Source organism: Mandrillus leucophaeus, unplaced genomic scaffold (genome assembly GCF_000951045.1).
Source record: "Mandrillus leucophaeus isolate KB7577 unplaced genomic scaffold, Mleu.le_1.0 Scaffold192, whole genome shotgun sequence".
Lineage (NCBI taxonomy): Eukaryota > Metazoa > Chordata > Mammalia > Primates > Cercopithecidae > Mandrillus > Mandrillus leucophaeus.
This window is the reverse complement of record NW_012101943.1, coordinates 489,494-509,857: the sequence shown is the minus strand read 5'-3', so window position 1 is coordinate 509,857 and position 20,364 is coordinate 489,494. Positions and strand designations below refer to the sequence as shown.

Genomic DNA, 20,364 nt, shown 5'->3' with positions numbered 1-20,364 from the left:
AAAGGAAAAGAAAAGAAAAGAAAGGAAAAGAAAAGAAAAGGAAAAGGAAAAGGAAAAGAAAAAGAAAGGCAGGCAGAAAGGCAGTAAGTCTGTTGATTGTATTTGCTTAGATTAGGAACTTTGATGAGACCACATGCTCTCATTTGGGCTCACCACATCTGAACAACTTCTAAATTATGATACATGGAAAAAAAGTCTCACCGAGGTTGGAGAAATATTTCCGGGTTGGAGACCCATCCCCGCCAGGGTCTTGGCAAGCTCCACCGCATTTACCCCACAGTTAGGGGCCACGTTCGCTTGACATCGAATGTGCACATTCATTTTACATACTAGAGGGAAGAGGAAAACAGAATCCATGTTCAGAAAGGAACCAAGTCAACACGTGCTGCAACAGAGAACTTTAATAGCCTGAAAGATTATGACAGAGGAATTATACCAGCTGAACAGTAACATTTTCTCATAAAATTAAGCTCACACTAATAACAGTTCCTGACGTTTTATCTGTTTCTGTTTTCTGGAGAAGCAGAAAGCCAGGCATACTAAAGAATAATAGATTTTAAATACATTTTTTTCACCATGATTTGATGAAACCCATTCATCTCAATCACATGTAACAGTCACTGCTGACTTAGTAAGTTCTAATATAAAGATTAAAATGTTTATCATAGCATCAATTCACAGGCAATTAAATAACAAAGAATCATGTCAGCTGTATTTTTTTCTGTCTCTCAACAGGGAAATAAAAGGTAGCAGTTTGAATGCCACATGTAGATCACTGTTCAAACAGGATGGAAATGGTGTTTCTACCAGAAAAACCTCTATCTGCAGCTTTCTTTCTCAGTATTGTGGTTGGGCAGCCCTCACAGCACAGAGATGGGCATCCTGTGAGCCTGTGGTTCTCAGCATTTGCAGCGTGTGGTTCTAACTGCTTCACAGTGGGGAGACGCAACTTTTAAAACTTTTTGAAGGTCAGAGTACAAATGGCAGTTGAAGAGGCGAGCAAAGCAAGCTAAGCTCCCAGGGCACAGGAAGCTGCCTGGGGACGATGAAGGATCTGAGGCGTTGTCAGCTGGAATAAATTCTGAGACAGTTTTTTGACATGGGCCCCGCTGATGGGAGGTGAAACTGAAGCGACAAGCGACACATTCCTGTTTTATGAAGTCAGTCCATCTTGGAAGCACACACAGAGCCAGGTTTTGTGGGGCCCGAATTTACACAATTTAGGAAGCCCTCTTTAAGAAAAAGAACACCAAATCAAGTAGAGGGCTTTGGAAGGTGCCCTTGAGAGAGAGGAGCCCTGAGACTTCATTAGCTTCATGGGAAACCCCCCCTCTCAGGAAGACAGGTGTAAGACACACGAGCCCACAGAAGCCTTTCAAAACCACCATGTGACCATAAAAGCAAAAATCACAGGGGCTGGATCACCGCAGGTGTGCTACCCTCAGGCCACCAGGGAAGAGGACAATGCAGATGAGCCCCATGCGTGGCTCTGCACATTAGCAACAACCATGCAAGGCAGAAAGGGACTTCCCACTGGGCATCCAGACCCAGGTGAGATCATCACGCTAAGATCAAGCTGCACCTGGACCAACGCCCTACAAGTTACCCACGAGCTGGCTACCGTTTTGGTTTTATGAGAAAAAAATTATTAAATGGTGTTCTCCAGAGATAGAAGAATGTACCCTTCTTAAAGACAAGTGACTGGTCCCTTTTTGTTGACAGAAGCAGGCTGCATAAGTCCAAGCAGTCATTGGAAGTTGTCTGGCTATACTCAATGCCAATTCTACCTCCCCATTGCTCTCCTCAACTGGCAACTTGGGGTGTGTCTGATAAGGAAGGCGTCAGGTGCACCCCACGGCAGACAGATCATTACATTTCCATGCGAGATGGCTCAAGGCCAACAGCTCCCTAACTCCTAGCAGGACAGGGATCAGCTCTCACCTGCTCAGAGTCTTTGCTAGGGCCAAAGCTCCAAACTCTCACTCCACTGAGCACAGCTGGTCAGATTCAAGCTCACAAGCAAGACTTTATCTTCCTTCATTCTACCCCTGTCTCCAATCTCTATCAGAGTCCTCTTTCACAAGACCCAGGGCAGCTCTTTTTATGCTGTGACAACTCAATTCCTGCTGATTTCTGGTGAGATCATCAGATCCATTCTCCTGCCATTTCTTACTCTTAATCCAACCTTCTCATCTGGCCATCTTACCTCCTTACCTCCTCCTACCTTCCATTTCTTTGAAATTTTTATTTATTTATTTTCTTTTTAGTGTCTCACCTCACTCAATCATCTTCCATTTCTGACTAAGATCCCATCTTTTTCTCTTCCAGACACCTACTAAAATACAGTGTCTGGCCTGTATTTGTCAGCTAGCGAGCTAGATCATTGAATGTAACATTTGACTTCATGTCCTGTGGTTAGAAAACGTTGGCATCATATGAAGTTCTCTTTACATGCCTGACAAGAAACACGTAAGTTTAAAATGACTAAGATGTTAATTTACAACATATCTAAAATCATCGGTTCTAGGACACATTCTGAGCCCACAGAATTCTGAAAGCTTGGGGCATAGTGTTCCCATGAAGAGGCGGGTACCCAGCACCTCAGCATCTCACTTTTACACTGAAGTCCTTGTCGCATTATTCCCCAGAGCAGTGAGCCACAGTGATCGCAGAATGTTGGCACTTTGTAGTTGTGGATGCTGAACTTGTGTGGGATGTTGATCCCAAACCTCTGTTCTGCAATCTGTAAAAAAGGAAATAAAGGGACAAGTGCTAAAATGTCATACCAACATCTTTTGTAAAAACTGTAATAGGAGCCCATCAAATGCAAAGTGTTACTATGACACCTGAGCTAGGTATATTATTTTACTGTACTTGGCCCTGATTAATTACTCAGGTCTTACTAACCAGACTAAACACATTTTCTAATGAACAGGACAAGACAGAAATGTGGGAAACACATTTTAGATCATTCGCCATTTTGAGAAATAGAAATTAATATTTTCACTTCATCTTTCATATTCAGGCCATATTTCTCTCCTTGCCAATTCCCTAACACCCCCATCTATTTTCCAGAACCCTTTAACTTCAGGATTAAATGGGTCTTTTAGGCACTATATATACTTGCTATCACTATAAGTTCTTCCACACATTGTGTCACGGGGGGAAAAATAAAGAGACTCAGAAGCCATGGAACCACAGAAGGAATTTATTCCAAAGTGACATTAAAGTAACTACTTATTCAGTCCTTCCAGCCTTTCTTTGCCTGGCATTTGCAATCTGACAATCTGAGTTAAATCTCAGTTTCCAGCAAATAATTCCACTAGGCATGTACTCTGCAGTTCATACCACAACTTGATGCTATAACAACAGACCCATGCATGACAAGGAGTAGGGTAATCATTACTCCTCTTGAAACTTCTCTGGCCTCTTTCTTGGAAAAGCTGTGGTTTATACCTCTAGGTATACTCTTTAGCAATCCTATATGTGTACTGTAAAGAACCATTGTGTTCCAGAGTCATTCTTCCAATGCGTCTGCAAACCTACTGCTAAGTGTCAGCAACACTCCATTTGCTTTTACCTCCAGAATTTAAAATGTATGCCTGTTGCAGATGAATGCAATATGAGTGGCAAGAATGATGCTGAAGCTTACACACACACACACACACACACACACACACACAGAGAGAGAGAGAGAGAGAGAGAGAGAGAGACATCTTCCCTGAAATTTCTTAAGAGGCTGGAGAAAGCCAGCAATCTTTTTACTTAAGAAGTGTAATTTACAGTTATTAACATATGTGTCACATCAATTTTATGTTGTTTAACTTACAAAAACTGTGTGAGGGTAACACTGATCCTGTTTTAAGACTGAGGCAAAGAGAGATTGTAGGCCTTGCCTCAGCTCATAGAGAAGATGGCTAACAGAGGCTGGATTCAGCATTCAAATCCAGGCTGTCAGATGCCAAGTTCAGGGCTCCTTTCACTCTGCCAAAAGTCTCTCTAAATGAGTAGAATCAATCCATATAGCTTATACCCAGCCAACCACTAATGGGGTCCTCGCAAAGGAGGGATGATGCCACATAAGTACAGAAATACAAATGCCATAATTAAAAAAAAAGAGAGAGAGAGAAATTTCTATTCTAATACCACCCTTGGCTTCAAAGAATGTGGAAGGGAAATGGCAGGGGGAGGAAAGCAGAGGCTGGGGGACGGGGAGAAGGAAAGAGGGGGAGGAAAGGAGGGAGGGAGGGAGGGAGATGGCGGCACACAGCACACACAATATACATACACACTTAATCAGCAAACTGCTATCCTCTTACCTTTGAATCCACTTTGTTAATATTGTTTTGGCAAGTACAGGCTGTAACAATTAGATGATGGCAGCGTTTATGGACGACACAGGTGCACACTAGGAAATTAAATCCAGCAATTATACATTGATCAGAAGCTCACAGTCCAGCCAGTTACAGCAGAGTCAACCAGGGTTGCACCGTGCCAACAAGACTAGACTCGTCTGGCCCACATGACAGCAGCTGGTACGCCCATCCTTCCTATCGCCTTTGCCACCATCCTAACACAGACCTTTGCTCAGGCTCAAACTATCCATTATCAAGTCCTGGACTTATTTCTTCCTTCCTGACTTTATTCCATCCTGCACCCACCACCAGAGGACTCTTCTAACACTCTAGTCCTGTCCCCATAATCAAAAACCTTCCATGGTAATTCACTGCTGATCAACAAAGTTCAAATATCCCACCCAGGTTCCAGGCCCTCCAGAGGCTGCCCCAAGCTGCCTGTCACCTTTCTTCTATGGGATCTACTTGTTCCAGTAAAAACTACATGGGTTGCTCTTCCTGGAGCACATCTGCATCCTTCCAACAAACTATCAATGCCCTTTCCTCTCCCTGGGATATCTTTTTTGCCTATCAACTAACTAAATCTTAAGTTTAGGACAAGATGTAACTCAAAAAATGTCTCTTCCATGAAAATACTCTACCCCTACCCGCACTTCTAGACTGAAACCACCTGCTCTCCTCTGATCTCCCACAACCCTTAGCCTGCCCCCTCATTTCAAACCTTCCACCCAGCCTTGTAATGCCCTCCGAATTCCCTGCATGACGCCTTGAACAGAGGAGGCATTCAGTAAATGTTTGCTGAATGGCTTAATCAACTGTTGAAATATTTACAACTTTCTGAATAACGTTTTTTTTCATTCTCATCTAGGTAAGTGATACAGCACAGATAGTCAAGCTTGTCATCAAAGGATAAACACACGCAATGAAGCAGTATAAAAATATACATCATCTTAAGATCTTTCAAGACATGTGGAAGGTTTTAGGATTAACTATATAAGGAGAGGTGACATGTCAGCAAATAGCATTATACCTTAAAACAAATTTAGCTTTCATCAGATTCAGTTCTCAGGAGAACCAAATTGAAAGTGCCCAGAGAACTGGTTTTTTTATATGAGGGGATCTCAAAACCATCCTTTACACAGAAAGACTTTATTTTTTGAGGTATTTGGTTTTTTCCTGGTTAGCTTGGTAAAGGCTTACCAATTAATCTTTTCAAAGAATCAGCATTTGATTTCATGGATTTTTTTCTGTTGTTTTCCTATTTTCAACTTCACTGATGTCTGTTCTAATTGTATTATTTCTTTTCTTATGCTCACTTGAGGCTTAAATTTATCTTCCTTCTTTAGTTTCCTAAGTGGAAATTTCAAATCTTGGTTTTAGATCTTTCTTCTTTCCTACTTTATGCATTTAATGATATACATTCCCATCTGAGCACTGCTTTTGCTGTATCACACATATTTTTATAAGTTATATTTTCATTTTCACTTGACTCAAAATATTTTTTATGTTCTCTTGAGTCTTCTTCTTTGACCCATGTGTTACTTAAAATGTGACGTTTAACCTTCAAATATTTGGGGGTTTTCCAGCTATCTTACAGTTACTGATTTCTAGTTTAATTCCATTGTGGTCTAAGAAGATGCTTATGGTTTCTCTTGTTTGAAATTTGGTAAGGTATGTTTTATGGCCCAGAATGTGGTCTATGTTGGTAAATGTTCCTTGTGAGCCTGAGAAGAATGTGAAAACTGCTGTTTTTGGATGGAGTATTCTATAAATGTCAATTTCACCTAGTTATGATAATGCTGTTTAGATCACCTATATCCCTATTGATTTTCTGCCTGCTGGATCTATCAGTTACTGAGATATCGAAATCTCCAACTATAGAAGTGGATTTGTTCATGTCTCCTTGTGATTCTATCAGTTTGTCTCATGTATTTTGATGCCTGTTGTTAGGTACATACATACATGTTAAAAATTGTTATGTACTACTACACTGGTCTTTAAATAAAACAAAACTTAAATAAAAACATTAAGTTTTCTTGGAAAACTGACCCTTTTGTTGCTGCCCCCTCTTTATTCCTGATAATTTTCCTTGTTCTGAAGTCTGCTCTGTCTGAGATACCTATGCCAGTTTGCTTTTGATCAGCGTTACAATGGCATACCTCTCTCCAACCAGGCATTTGGTTTTATACGCCTTAGGGAGATATCACCAAAGTAGTGTCTGCATGTCTCCTAACTAATAGTCTTTACTGCTCTTTACATAGCAGGTGACCCACTGAAAATCAGGCCATCAAATATCCAGGCACTATACGCCAAAGTGAAAAAGAAAATAACAATAGAGATGTATCATACATCCCATGTTTTAAACTCAAAACCATAATCTTGTTTATTCAGAGCTGCTCAACTTATCTTGGTGTGCATAAGATGGGCTACCACGCACTGCAGGGCATATTCCTGTGCTCGCAGGCCCACGCCACAAAGGGATAGTGATTCCGGCTTGTGAACTGTCTTTTCACTTGGGACTGAGATTAACAGCATACAGGTCAATTACTGCTGTCATATTGATTATACATTTGTTTTTTTCCGAACTTTGAAAGTTCAGTGGAATTGTTCATACATAGTAAAGTCAAAATTAGATCCAACAGCATGTCTTATTCAGTTCATCCAAGGGAAGTAATGTTTTACCTCACCTCTTCCAGAAGAGAAGGTGAGATTTTCTTATCCACATGTAGGCTACTGCTCTAGGATATGTGGTGCCATTTTACCAATCATCCACATAGGGAAACGGGTCCCATGTGTATAAGCTATGTGATGATACTCATGCCAAAGGTTAAGGGGGACCCAAATGACAGGTAAGCCTGATTGGCCCGGCCACATCACCGGACTGAGGGTTCTTCATCCATTCCTGCCATTGTATTTCATTCCAATTATGCTAGAAACAGTAGTACATTGGTTTCGCCTTAGATTGTGAAAAATAAATGTAACATGTAGTAACTTACAAGATCACTGACAGCTTAACTTTGAACATTTCTTACTTTTTTTTTGAAATCATAAAATTTCAAAAAACAACTTGGAAAATAGCTTATGTTCCCTGAAAAAGAGAAAACAACCGTGTGCTACTTTTCACCCCTAACAATTATCAATAGGATTGTAAAAAACAAAAGTGTATCTTCAAAATTTAAGAGTATGCTCACAAAATCACATTACCGTTTAGTACTCTCATGTTATTGCAGAGACAAGACTTTAAACAATGAAACTTTATTAGGTAGCCTGGCTTTAGAAATAAAAACATCCTCTCTACATTGTATAAAATATGGCCAAGATCTAACCAAACTGTATCTACTAGGGGGCTTCCTTTGACCTACAGAGAGTTATTTATCACAAAACTAAGGGAAGAGACTGTTTTCTCTTGGTATAATCATTTTTTAAACATAGGAACAAAATGAAACATGGTTTTAAAAACGTTTCCTTACCTTGGCACTGATAACCCTGTTTCCCAAACACTCCCCTGTTGAAGAGAAGAAAACTACCATCAGTCAAATATTTCAGCAATAAGCCTCTTATAGTCCTTAAGGAAAACAAATTTCATCCTCTCCTCCTTTATGAAAACTACAATTTCAGGGAAGAAGCAAAGATGATGTGCTTTCTGAGCCATTGTTTGTTACTATGAGACACAAAGAAAAAACCATGTGATAGATTAGAATGTGCTGTATGATACAAATGGGTGGATCACAACCATTCCCATTCCATCTGCCTCCACGGCAATTTCCTAAGTCCTCAGTGGCAATAAATCCTCATCTGTACGTGTGATTAAGCCTTGGCCTGAGGAGTTCCCACCTTATTCTCTCTCACATAAAGATGTACAGATGCTGAAGTAAACAGACACAGATACACTGTGGAAATGCACAGATGAGTCTACTGCAGCTGCCTATCCCAGGGGACCTGCCCTTGTCCCTGTGTCCATATCACCCCTGGAGTCCACAGGTGGGCAGAGGTGCCGCCACAATATACCCTTCAGGCTCACCACTTCCATCTTTGTCTCTCCTGAATATATTCTACGGGTGATGGTGATGGTAATATTGGGAGTATTATCATTCTCATGAACAAAGACCACAGTAACTAAGCCCATAGGATGTGCCAGGCACTGAGCCAAGCGGCTGATATATACTGTTTCATTTAATCCTCACAAAAAGCCATGGGAGGCAGCACACAAAATAACATGGTTAAGAGCACAGACTCTGAAGCCAGAAGGCCTGATCCTTTGAGCCACAGTTTCCTCATCCATAAAAGGGACTAATGATAACAGTTCCTACTGCACAGGGCTCTAATGAAGATTAAAAGTTGTAATATAAAATGCTCAGAATAGTGCCTGGCCCTTTAAGTACTATATGAAAGTTTATTATACAAGTAAAATAAGATTGTTGTCTCTATTTTGCAAATGAAGAGACATTGACAGGCTACATAACTTGCCTAAGTCACACACCCAGTTGGTGATGAGACTGGATGTCAGAGTCCATACTCTTAACCATATATATTAATATATACACCAATATTTTAAGTGTATGTGAGAGAGAGAGTATGAGTGTGAGGGTGTGTGGGTGTGGGGGAGGGAGGCGTTAAAGGTTAGTTGGGTGCAGTTAATGTTTCTTTGGTGGAAAAAAGTCAGTGAAATGATCAAATAAGTTTCCATTACAAATGTCAGTTCAGGTCAGGGGCCATCACCACTAATGCCTACAGGGGCCTAGCAGGTCATGTAAAAGAAACAGAAAGGTGTGACATGAAATACACTGCAACACGCAAGCACCCTTAGGTCACAAGTGAGAGAACCATGGAGAGGTGGGGCTGCGGCTAAGTCGAGCGCAGCCTGATGCAAAGAGGAAACATGAGCTCAAAAACACCAGGGCTGCTAATTCCCCCCTCCCCCCCAAAAAAAGTAATAGAATTTTTTTCCTAAATACAATAAATGTTATGACACATTTGTTGGCTTCATATCTACAGCCAGTTTAGGGTCTCAAAACTTGTTTCTTGATTAAAAATGTCAGAAGTATTAACTAGCCCTAGGTTCTGACTGTTGAAGATACAAAATCCAAAGTAATCACAGAAACCAAAATACAAAGTAATTGATCAACATTCAGAAACTGCTCTGACCCAAGGGCTTCTGCCTTCATTAAACAAAATAATTAAAGCTGACAACAGAAACATAGATCTCCTTTCATGCTACCAAACTGTTTTCTCCTTCTGAGATGGGTGTCTGAGGGCATCTTGCTTTCTTCCCTTTCCAAATAAATATGCTTAATTTATCATTAAAGATAACTACTGCTTAAATTTATTTTACATTTGCCACTGCGACTGAGACTTAAGCTTCAGTTGCATATCTAGTAAGATACTGCCCCAAATCTCTAGAATTTCTCAATGTTGAATCATCTTAGTTACTAATTGTCAGGGATTAGATTATAGTATATGATCACTGAAGGCTATTATCTTCTGCTACATACCAAGAAGCTGAAGACTACTTTGTGTTTAGTTTTCTCGCAACCATGAATTTCCATAAGTCATTATGTGACTCATGCCTTCTTAAAGCAATACTGTTGATTATTCTTTGGTCCTTAGGGGCTGATTATCCAATTTACTGATTGTCTATTTATTGACTTATTAGCTTTTTTCTCTGATTTATGCTTTTTGACCAGTTTAGGATTCATTAGCATCTTTACCAAGATGATTTTAAAAAGAAATAATATCTAAAACTTGGATCTGTAAATTATTTAGATGTTTTTGCAATGGAGATTTAAATTACTGGATCAACATATTAGAGTAAGAGGCAAAAATCAGATCCCAAAAGAATTCTTAAATAATCATGCATTCTGCTGAAGTCATACATAATCAAAGGAAGCCTATTAGAGAGAAGCTCTGAGGAGGACGGAAGTCAGGGAACTCCTTACCAGATAAACTCCCTGCAGTGAGAGCAGTAGGTGGGCTGCCTCAGATAGGTGGCCATGAACTTGTGTCCATTGATCTGGTGGACTCGCCTTCGCATAGCCCTTTGGCGCTTCCTGGTAAAATGTTTGAAGATCCGGTCTCTCTGGAGAGTAGCTATATATTAAAAGGAAGGAAAAAAAGAATAAGATGTAAGGAACCTAATGCACCTAATAGATGAGAAAGTTTGATAGTTCAAGTACTCCCCAAATTATTTTTTCTTTCTTCAAGATCTAAAACATACCCCCCAAAATCATTATGGTTTTCAAATAGGACTCTTTTTTTTTTTTTTTTAAGACAGGATCTCATATTGTCACCCAAGTTGAAGTGCAGTGGCTCAATCACGGCTTACTGCAGCCTCGAACTCTCAGGCCCAAGTGATGCTCCTACCTCAGCATCTCAAGGTGCTGGGACTTCAGGCATGCACCACCATACCCAGCTAATTAAAAAAAATCTTTTTTTATAGAGATGGAGGTCTCACTATGATGCCACAGCTGATCTACAACTCCCAGGTTCAGGTGATCCTTCTGTCTTGGCCTCCCAAAGTTCTGGGATTACAAGTCTGTGTCACCACACCCAGTCATGTGGCTTTTTAAGGTTAGACCTATGCAAACCACTGAGATGCCCACTGCCGGGTTATAACTGGCTATCATGGGCCAATCTCTTGCAGCACAGACCAAGGGTTTCCCAGGGTTCTGACAGGGCAGTATGTGACATCAACATGGTCTCCTAGCTCCAGTCTGGCTGTCTGTGACCTCACGTCTATCTATGGGCTGTAAGCATTTCTTATTATTCTTCTTTAATTCTGGTATCCTCGCACACTGAATGGGGGAATCGCCCACAGCACAGACTATGAGAGCTCTGTCCAAAAGCCATTGGTACAGGACCACCTCTGCTAATCTGGAATAGGTAGCAATTAGCCTGGAATAGGTGCAAAATTCTTTTTCTAACCTCATGCCTTTAAAACAGTGGTTTCTAATCTGAGGACTCTGAAACTGCATCATTATGTCTTCCAAATAATTATACTAGAAGTTTTCTAGTGTATGCAGAGACTTGTGATTAATAAAATATAGCTTATTTCCTCAATAATGCTTTAATCATTGAAACAAAGGAAATTTAAGGAATCATGAAAGAATAATTTGCTAAAAAAATTTTAAACCCTGGAAGAGACAGAAGATTTCAAAGATAATCTCAGATACCTGTTAAAAAGGAAATTATAGAACAATAAGAAAACACAGAAAAATATTACACTCCTAGGATAAGATAAGGATAATAAAATTTGGCCGGGTACAGTGGCTCATGTCTATAATACCAACACCTTGGGAGGCTGAGGCAGGAGGACTGCTTCAGTCCAGGAGTTCAAGGCCACCCTGGACAATATAGTGGCCTGTCTCTTAAAAAAATTTAAAAAGGGATAATAAACTCTAAAGCCATCAAAAGTTCACAGATTTGCAATTTAAGAAATTTAAACTTCTATCTGGCAAAAAAATACAAAGCAGAAAGTTGAAAGAAATAAACTGAGGAGAGGACTTATAACACATGACAAAGGGTTACTATTTAAAATACACAGATATCAATTTAAAAAAAGATGAACAATCCAGTAAAAATGGGGCAGAGGATGTGAAGCGGCAATTCCTAAAACTGTAAGTGCAAACAGCCAATAACCATGCCAAGATGTCCAATCCTACCCAAGACGGACACATAAGAACCAGAAACTAAATCACATTTTTACCTCTTAGGTTGGCAAATACTTAAAAGGATTGCTAAAGTGTCCTTTTTCACAAGGATGAAGTGAAACAGGCACCCCCATCCTGTTGGTAGGAGTATAAACCGGGCTCCAGTCCTGGCCCTACCACACCGGCTCTCTTTTTCTTGCTAAGCCTCAGGGTTCCCATTCTAGAAACCAGGTGGCCCCTTCCTCCTAGGGTTTTCCCAAGGACTGAATCAGGTAACACATTCAAAGAGCTTAGCACAAAGCTAGGCACATCGCAGCATTCAAAAAAAAAAAAAATTGAGTTATTTAGGGCAAGCGCAGTGGCTTACATCTTTAATTCCAGAAATTTGGGAGGCTGAGGTGGGAGATCACTTGAGCCTAGGAGCTGGAGACCAGTCCGGGCAACATAGTGAAACTCTTTTTCTTCCAAAAAAAAAAAAAAAAAAAAAAAAGCCAGGTGTGCGCCTGTGGTCTCAGCTACTAGGGAGAAGCACTTGAGCCCAGGAGGTTGAGGCTACAGTGAGCCATGATTGCACCTCTGCACTTCAGCTGGGCAACAGAGCAAGACCTTCTCTCAAAAAAAAAAAAAAAAAAAAAAAGAAAAAAAAGAAAAGAAAAGCAAGAAAAAAAGTAATTATTTCAATAATAATTTTTGTGGAGACCAATGTGACAACACCTGTCAAAGAAATTGGAGTCTACTCAATAGATCTCAAAGAGTGAAATGCAGAAAGAGTCAAAATGAATTTGGCTAAGACACCAACATCTTCAGAGATTTCAGCACAGTTAAAATCATACCTGCCTCACTTTTTGTTTGGAGATAGGTGTAATCTTTGGCAAACGGCCTAGTTACTTTCCTTCTTAAGTTTCTCATATGTCTCAAGAAGATAAAGATGCCCCTGTCATCCACCCTGTGGGAACAGTGTCATAACCAATATCCTGACAGGTTCTAAGGACTGCATAAGAACATAAGTTACTACACTACACTGCCTTCTTCCATGCACGATACTTCTAGAAGTCATTTAGAAACCACGAAGTGAACAGATTTTAACATTCCTTTGCTTGCAGATGACAAAATTAGGCTAATGGTATCACTCTCTATCTAGCCTCTGTTTTCACCAGCCTGAGACCCAGCTCAATACTGGCCAAAGCAAAACTTGTATTGAATTATTAATAGTAAACACTTATCATACATAGATGCAAATTAAGTTCTCCCTGAGGATCTAATTACCAAGAATTAACTTTTTTAATCCCTTAATACTACAAAGATTCGTTAAAATGCCAGTTCACTTACATGTTTAATATTTCATGAATTGAATCCTATTTTTTTCCTTAACAGCTACTGCCACTGCAATTTTCCAGTTGATTCCTTATAACCAGAGGAGGATTCAGGAAAAAACTGCATGCCAATCATTTCTTGCTGCCTTCACTCCTGACTTTTCACCTTCTTAAACCGTCCTTCCCTCTTTTCTTCCAACCATTAAGAGTTAAATTAGACTTAACCTATCTGCCTCGGAGCTTGAGCAACCTCCCCCAAATCCTAAAGCTGGGTGACATGCTAACCCACTGTTCCCACAGCAGCCTGGCAGCGCACCTCAATCTGTTCTCTCACAACCTGGGGCCGTGTCTCTTTCACTCCTGCCCCAGGCACGTCCCATGCACTTTTCTACGGCGACATGGACAAACTTCATTCTGCCCTTTTACATTATTTTGCACGTGTGCCTCTTTGTTTAGAAAACAAACATACACACTCACGCACCTACACACACACCTGGGAGTTTGCAAGACATTTAGTCACATAAAGAAAACTGGGGCCCCCATGGCTTCCAATGACTTTCAGTCACCATGTTCTAGACTGCTGCCATGAACAAAAGGAAACAGCTCTCCTCTTGCACTCTTTTTGCCTACAGACTCCAACCCCACTTCACCATCGGAATGCAAAGGGAACTTCCTCATTGTTTGCACTGCCTCCTGTTTACTTAGGACTGAGTTAAAAGGACTCAAAACACGCTACTGAATACTATGGTGCTTAAATCAACCAGGGCTTTGAGAAATCTCTCAGATCATATTTTAGTTAGACACGTCAGGCAACCCTAACATGCTCTGCAGCAAAAACTTGCATCACAACTTCTGTTCGGCGCCTTAGGTGCTCAATGGCTCTAAATAAATAGGAAGCTGGCTCTGTGCCCCGGCACAAAAATTCACATTCCAGTCTCCAGAGGGGTGCTGGCCTGGAGCCCTGATCTGCCTCACCAGGAGTGGGTTTTGAAAAGCCACCCATCCACAGGGTACAGAGTAATTATGTCAAATATAATGAAGATTAACTATTCTAAACTGAAACTCCATCTCTTCTGAACTAAAATTATATTTCCTAAAACTGGACTGTCATCCCATGCTCGTTTTGAGAACTTTAGAAAGCGCAAGTGACTAGGAGTCTCCAAACAACCCCAGGGTAAGTTTTCATTTGCAAAAAGTTGCACTGGACTGAAACTTGTGTTGGTCATGTGAGGCCTCTGTGGAGGAGGAGTTTGTCTCTGAGAATTCCTATTCTCTTGCTGGGATTCTGTAAACTGTTTCAACTTTATCTCAAAAACAGTAAATACATCACACTCTTTGGCCTTTTGTTCTATCTGCCTGAATTTATGGTTTTATATTCCAGCAGCAGAAATATATATTTGAAAGTACTTCTAAAACATGCCAACATGGGGCAAACACGTGGATAACAGCTCCTCATTTTTAAAATGATTGTAAGCAAATTAAATCAGAGAAAATTTCTGGCATGGCACTTTTCAGTTTCCAGAATTACTGGCATAAAATGCACAGAGAATATAACTTCAATTCAGTGTAAAATACGATTTAACTCAAGTTTAGTTTGCCTAATAGCAAAAGCGCTGTGGTTTACTAAGACCTGCGGCTTATCTTTAAGGGGGCTACACTGAGAAGACAGAACAGCCTTCTATATGACGACAGACAAGAGAGTTTGGTGGTTGAGTCTGTGGAATCTGGAGCCTGGGGTGTAAAGACTGCTTCTCCTCTTATAAGCTCGGTGGCCCTGGGCAAGTTGTTTAATATCCTATGCTTCAGTTTCCTCATCTATAGAACATAAACAGTGTGTTCCTCATAGGGCCATTGGAGGACTCAATAAGTTAATAAGTACAGCATAATTAGAGAAATACCCAACAGGTAGTAACTTACCCAGTATAACTGTGAAAACCCTTACTTCACACTACCCTAGAGTTCTAGGAATAGAAAGGATTTTTTTTTTTTTTTTTTAAGAGACAGGGTCTTGCTATGTTGTTCAGGCTGGTCTCGAACTCCTGGGCTCAAGTGATCCTCCTGCTTCGGCCTCCCAAACTGCTGGGATTATAGGTGTGAGCCACCGCACCTGGCCGATAGAAAGGATTTTTAATTCAAGTGTCTATTGTCTAGAAGAAGAATGAATACCTAGGATTGAGGCCTAGAGAAGTTAATGTACCCGAGACACATTTAGCTAGCTTGTGCTAGAACTGAAATTAAAATCTTCCACACACCCTGCACTGTGCCCTTTATTAACACCAGGTCTCCTGGTATCCCTGGAAAGTAATAAATTTTCTAGTGAGGAAACTGAAACTAACAGGAAGGTTAAGTGAGGTCAAGCAGTCAATGACAGAAGTGAGGATGCCAGACTCTGTTGACTATTGTTGAACTACTGGATATACTACCAAATGTCTTTTTTCTTCTTCCTGAGATATCTGTTTTATCATTTGTACACATGGAAGAAAACAACTGTGAGAAAAACAAACAGAAAAATCTTAGAGTTAACCAAAAGCTACTAATCAAGAAAGAATCAGAAAATATTATGCAGTTTATATCCCCGGAAGGTAATGAGGTAAGGTAGCAAGAGAATTTTGCTTAACATCATCAAAAAACTGAATAAGCAACTACCTGCATAAAAAATGACGCATAAAAATGTAAACAGAGATGATGATGATACCTGAGACAATAATGACATAAACAGAGATTAGGACATGTGTTAAACAAATGCCTGACTTAAGTTAACTAACTTAAGTTGTAAATATCCATTTAAATGGGTATTTGCAACAAGCACACACCACCAGTGGGTGACAGTGACATGGGCACTGAGCGAAGAAATTACAGGAGTTGCAGATCTAGTCCTCTAACTAATTAAGGAAGACTTCCAGGTTAGCAATCTTTGGAAAAGAGGAAGGAGAACTTGGTGAATTAGAACAGGGAGAAGGTACTAGGAATTTTGTGATAAAGACTGCCAGCACCTGTGATAAAGACTGCAACAAAAGGTTTTGGTATTTAAAAACAGCAGCAAGGCCGGGTGTGGTGGCTCATGCCTGTAATCCCAGCACTTTAGGAGGCTGAGGTGGGCAGACAACCTGAGGTCAGGAGTTCAAGACCATCTGGCTAACATGGTGAAATCCAATCTCTATTAAAACTACAAAAATTAGCCAGGCGTGGTTGCGGGCGCCTGTAATCCTAGCTACTCAGGAGGCTGAGGCAGGAGGACTGCTTGACCCTGGGAGGCAGAGGTTGCTGTGAGCTGAGATCACACTATTACACTCCAACCTGGGCGACAGAGTGAGACTCCATCTCAAAAAAATAACTTAAAAAAAAAATGGCAGCAAAAGCCCCCTCAATGTCACTAGCAGTACAGAATCCTCTGTGTTTTTTGAAAACAGCTTAACTATGTAACTCATAGTTATTTCCAAACTCAGATAAAGTGATTGGCCTCACTGTATTAGACCCACATCTCACTGTGGAGACCCAAATCAACGGGTGCTACACATTTCTCGGGGCTTTGGTTCCCTCCGAGGAATCTCAGCCCACACAAACACCAACCATCCTGCAAACTAAATAGGATGGCAAAAGAAGGAGAGGAAAATAATTTGTTACTAGACTGACTCTCTTGAGTAGGACGTACGGCTCATAGCACCCACACAAGCTGAACCCATGCTCACTCATCACTCAGCCTCCTCTGCCAGCAGAACAGTGATTAGAACAGAATGTTGTATGTGAGCATCTGCAACAGGGCCCAAGTTCCATCCAGAACCACAAGAAAAGCCTCTCACACATCAGGATGGGAGAAGAGTCCTGACCTCCCATTTTCCTCTCATCATCATCTTTCCTTTTTCATGTGTGTGATCTGTGCAAACTCCAAAGTATAAACTCTCCCCTTCTCAGTCCTTGAAGAAAGAGGACTTGGCTCCAATAACAGCTCTGGTTCCTCTCTCTACAATCCTCTTTCTTAGTCTCCTTCACTGGCTTTTCTCTTCCACCCCGTTTTTAAATATGTGTATGCCCCAAGGTTCCCTGCATACCATGCTTCTAGTCTTTCTGGATGTTCATTCATCAACTGCCGGTACACTGAGGATTCCCAAATATACAGCTATAACTCTGGTTTCATTCATTCATTCATTTATATTGAGATGAGGTTTGTTGATATATATATATATATATATCAACAAATGATAGATCTATGATATATAGATCTACATCATATATATATGTGTGTGTGTGTGTGTGTGTGTATATATATATATATATAGAGAGAGAGAGAGAGAGATGAGGTCTCATTATATTGCCCAGGCTGACCTCAAACAGCTTCTGGACTCAAGCCATCCTCCCACCTGAGCCTCCAGAGTAGCTGGGACCACAGGTGCATACCACTGTGCCTGGCCAGCTCTGGCTTCTAGCTAATAACCTTATTTCTAAGCAGCTTCTCAGCATCTCTTCAAGGTATCCTCAAGCTACCTAAAACTTGGCATTTGTTGGGCTGAACCCTCTTCTCAGCCTCCTCCACCCTCTCTTTTTCCGCGCTAATTGTGCCACTATCCTTGGAGTCACCCAAACCACCTTAGAGATGTCTTCAGATCTCTCTCCTGCTTTGCTTATCCTTGTTCTACTCTATCTGCACCTGTCCTCGTTTGGATTCCCCCAGGAGCAGAGTTCAAGATGGGGACTTAAGTTGCAAGTACTTTATTCAGGAATAAACCCCAGATGCACCAGGGGATTACAGAAGCGAGACAGGGAAGGGAAGGAAACCAACGATAAGGGTATTACTGAGCAGGTTTCCAGGGTAGGCAACTGAGGCTCGATTCCTGTCGAGAATTTCAAGGACCTGGTTGAACACCCTCAGCGGGTGAGGAAGTCGGGTTATTTATCCTCTGGCTCCTATTCATCACTGGCTGATGGCTGCTTCAGGGCAGGGGGGTATTAATTTTTCAGCATTTCCAGCTTTCTTTTGTGCGATGAGAGGGACTATGGGTGGGGCATCCATATTTATTTATATGCTATAGTAATGTATTTATATTTACCCTGGTCCTGATTTCTCACTGAAATTTTACTATATATATGCTTTTTAAAAATCTTAAGTAGGGTTGGAGACTTACTATGTTGCCCCAGCTGGTCTCAAACTCCTGGGCTTAGGTGATCCTCTCCCTTTGGCCTTGCAAAGTGCTAGGATTACAGGCATGAGCCACTGTGCCCAGCTGTGCCATATATGCTTTCTGTAGACTTCTTCAAGGTGAAGTGAAGTAGAAAATGTTTATGATAATAATCTTCAACTTTCGGTGTCTACTCCTTTCTGCACACATAATGTTGGAAATTCCCTCCTGTCCTATTATCAACTGCAAGAATCCTACGGTTCCCTTCTGCAAAAATGTTCAGAATTCCTATTCTCTTGCTGTGATTCTACAAATATTTCGTTTTCCTCTATTGATATTATCCATAAAAAGGCTTTTAGCTGTCACCTCTTCACTTTTCCTTTTTGGTTTTTTTTTTTTAATTAATAGTAGGTCAGACATTCTTCATATTTTAATACATGAAAATTAAACATTCCTCAATGGATCATCACCACTCGGTTTCAGGATGATGAGGAAAAATGTTTCTGTTCCATCACATTTGGGTTGCATAATGTGGAGGTGCAACCCCACCATGACTCTCACTGTCATCCTATCTGAAAAACATCTCAAAATGGTATTATTGTCAACTCCAAGCTTAAAAGAGATGATGTATCCTGGTTTTATGTACTTGAAAATGTAAACATTTTCCAATTATCTGGAGATGTTTTCTCTGATTCTTCATTACTAAATTCAACTGGAGAGAACATGTCTCATTCATGAGCCTCTGTCCTCCTGATAACATTTTAAATGTAATGTAAATGCAATGTAAGGGAACAACGTAGCTATGATGTGGTCTCCGCTGTCAGAGAACAGACACCACAGAAGATCTCTCTTTTTGATTTACTGTTGTCCTTGTTTATAAAGACAACATGATAATCACTGTGGAAAATGTAAGTGGTACAGAAAACTATCATGAAGAGTTTCTTTTTAAAAATCATAAATCTTATTACATTGATAATCACTGAAAATCCTGGTGTACATGCCAAATATATACTCTACATCTACAGTCTTAAATTAATGATGTATGTCATACTCTATGTGTTGCACAGCCAACTACTTTTCACCCAAAACATCTTTCCATATCTTTTTAAAAGTTGCTGTTTCTGTTCTTGTAGCCACTAATACTAAAGTTACCATTTAATCATATTTTGTAAAGTATGTACACATCATCACAACTTAAAAGTAACCTGATAGCACGATCATATGATCCCCATGAAAGCAGGGCTCGTCTGTTTAAAATCTATGTATTTTTCTCATTTACTTGAAGCTCAGGGACTGTTCTCTCTACCCCCACCCCAGCCTGCAAGCCCAGGTTGATCTTCCTTCCTCACAAAAAAGATTCTTATACAAACAACCTGTCCAACCAAAATCTTTTCCAGATAAACATATGTTTCCTGCTGAGAACTAAAAGAATCCTGCCCTTTAGTTTGGCTTATTCCATTTCCCTTTTGATTTTTTTTTCTCTCTTATCCACTGGTAGACTTCTAAAGTCGCTTTTAAGCTCTCAAGTTCTGGTTTCGTGATTTTGGAGAAATCTTAAAGGATATTAGCCATGAGGAGTATGCTGCCGAGTCATTTCCTTCTCCAAGTGCATGGCGGAGAGAAAGCTCTGCTGCCTTCCTCGTGTTTCTGATTCAACATGATTTTTAAAACTGCTGTACTGTTGCTCACTGTAAACAGACTAATTTGAAATCCAACACCAAAGATTAACCACCTTTATTACAAAACCGAGGTGAGAGCTTTGAACCTCGGCCACCATTTTTTGATAGCTTTTTTTTTTTTTCATGATAGAGTTCCCCTTATCTTGATTTTATAAGTAAACATTGCTTTTTTTTTTTTTTTTTTTTTTTTTAAAAAGAGGTAGGAGGAGGTGAGGGGACGGGAGGGAACTTAGAGGACAGGTCAATAGGTGCAGCAA

General features: G+C 40.4%; 1 protein-coding gene across 1 annotated transcript in view; it reads right to left on the bottom strand.

Annotated features, from left to right (window-relative positions):
* The window catches only part of PRKCH (protein kinase C, eta), a 370,064-nt gene that overhangs the window by 98,314 nt on the left and 251,386 nt on the right, over positions 1-20,364 (bottom strand). The window contains exons 4-8 of the mRNA XM_011978272.1: positions 10,292-10,442; positions 7,826-7,860; positions 4,320-4,408; positions 2,614-2,743; positions 202-329 (exon numbers count right to left, since the gene is read on the bottom strand). Coding sequence (XP_011833662.1) covers positions 202-329; positions 2,614-2,743; positions 4,320-4,408; positions 7,826-7,860; positions 10,292-10,442 — 533 coding nt within the window. The remainder of the gene's footprint in view (positions 1-201; positions 330-2,613; positions 2,744-4,319; positions 4,409-7,825; positions 7,861-10,291; positions 10,443-20,364) is intronic.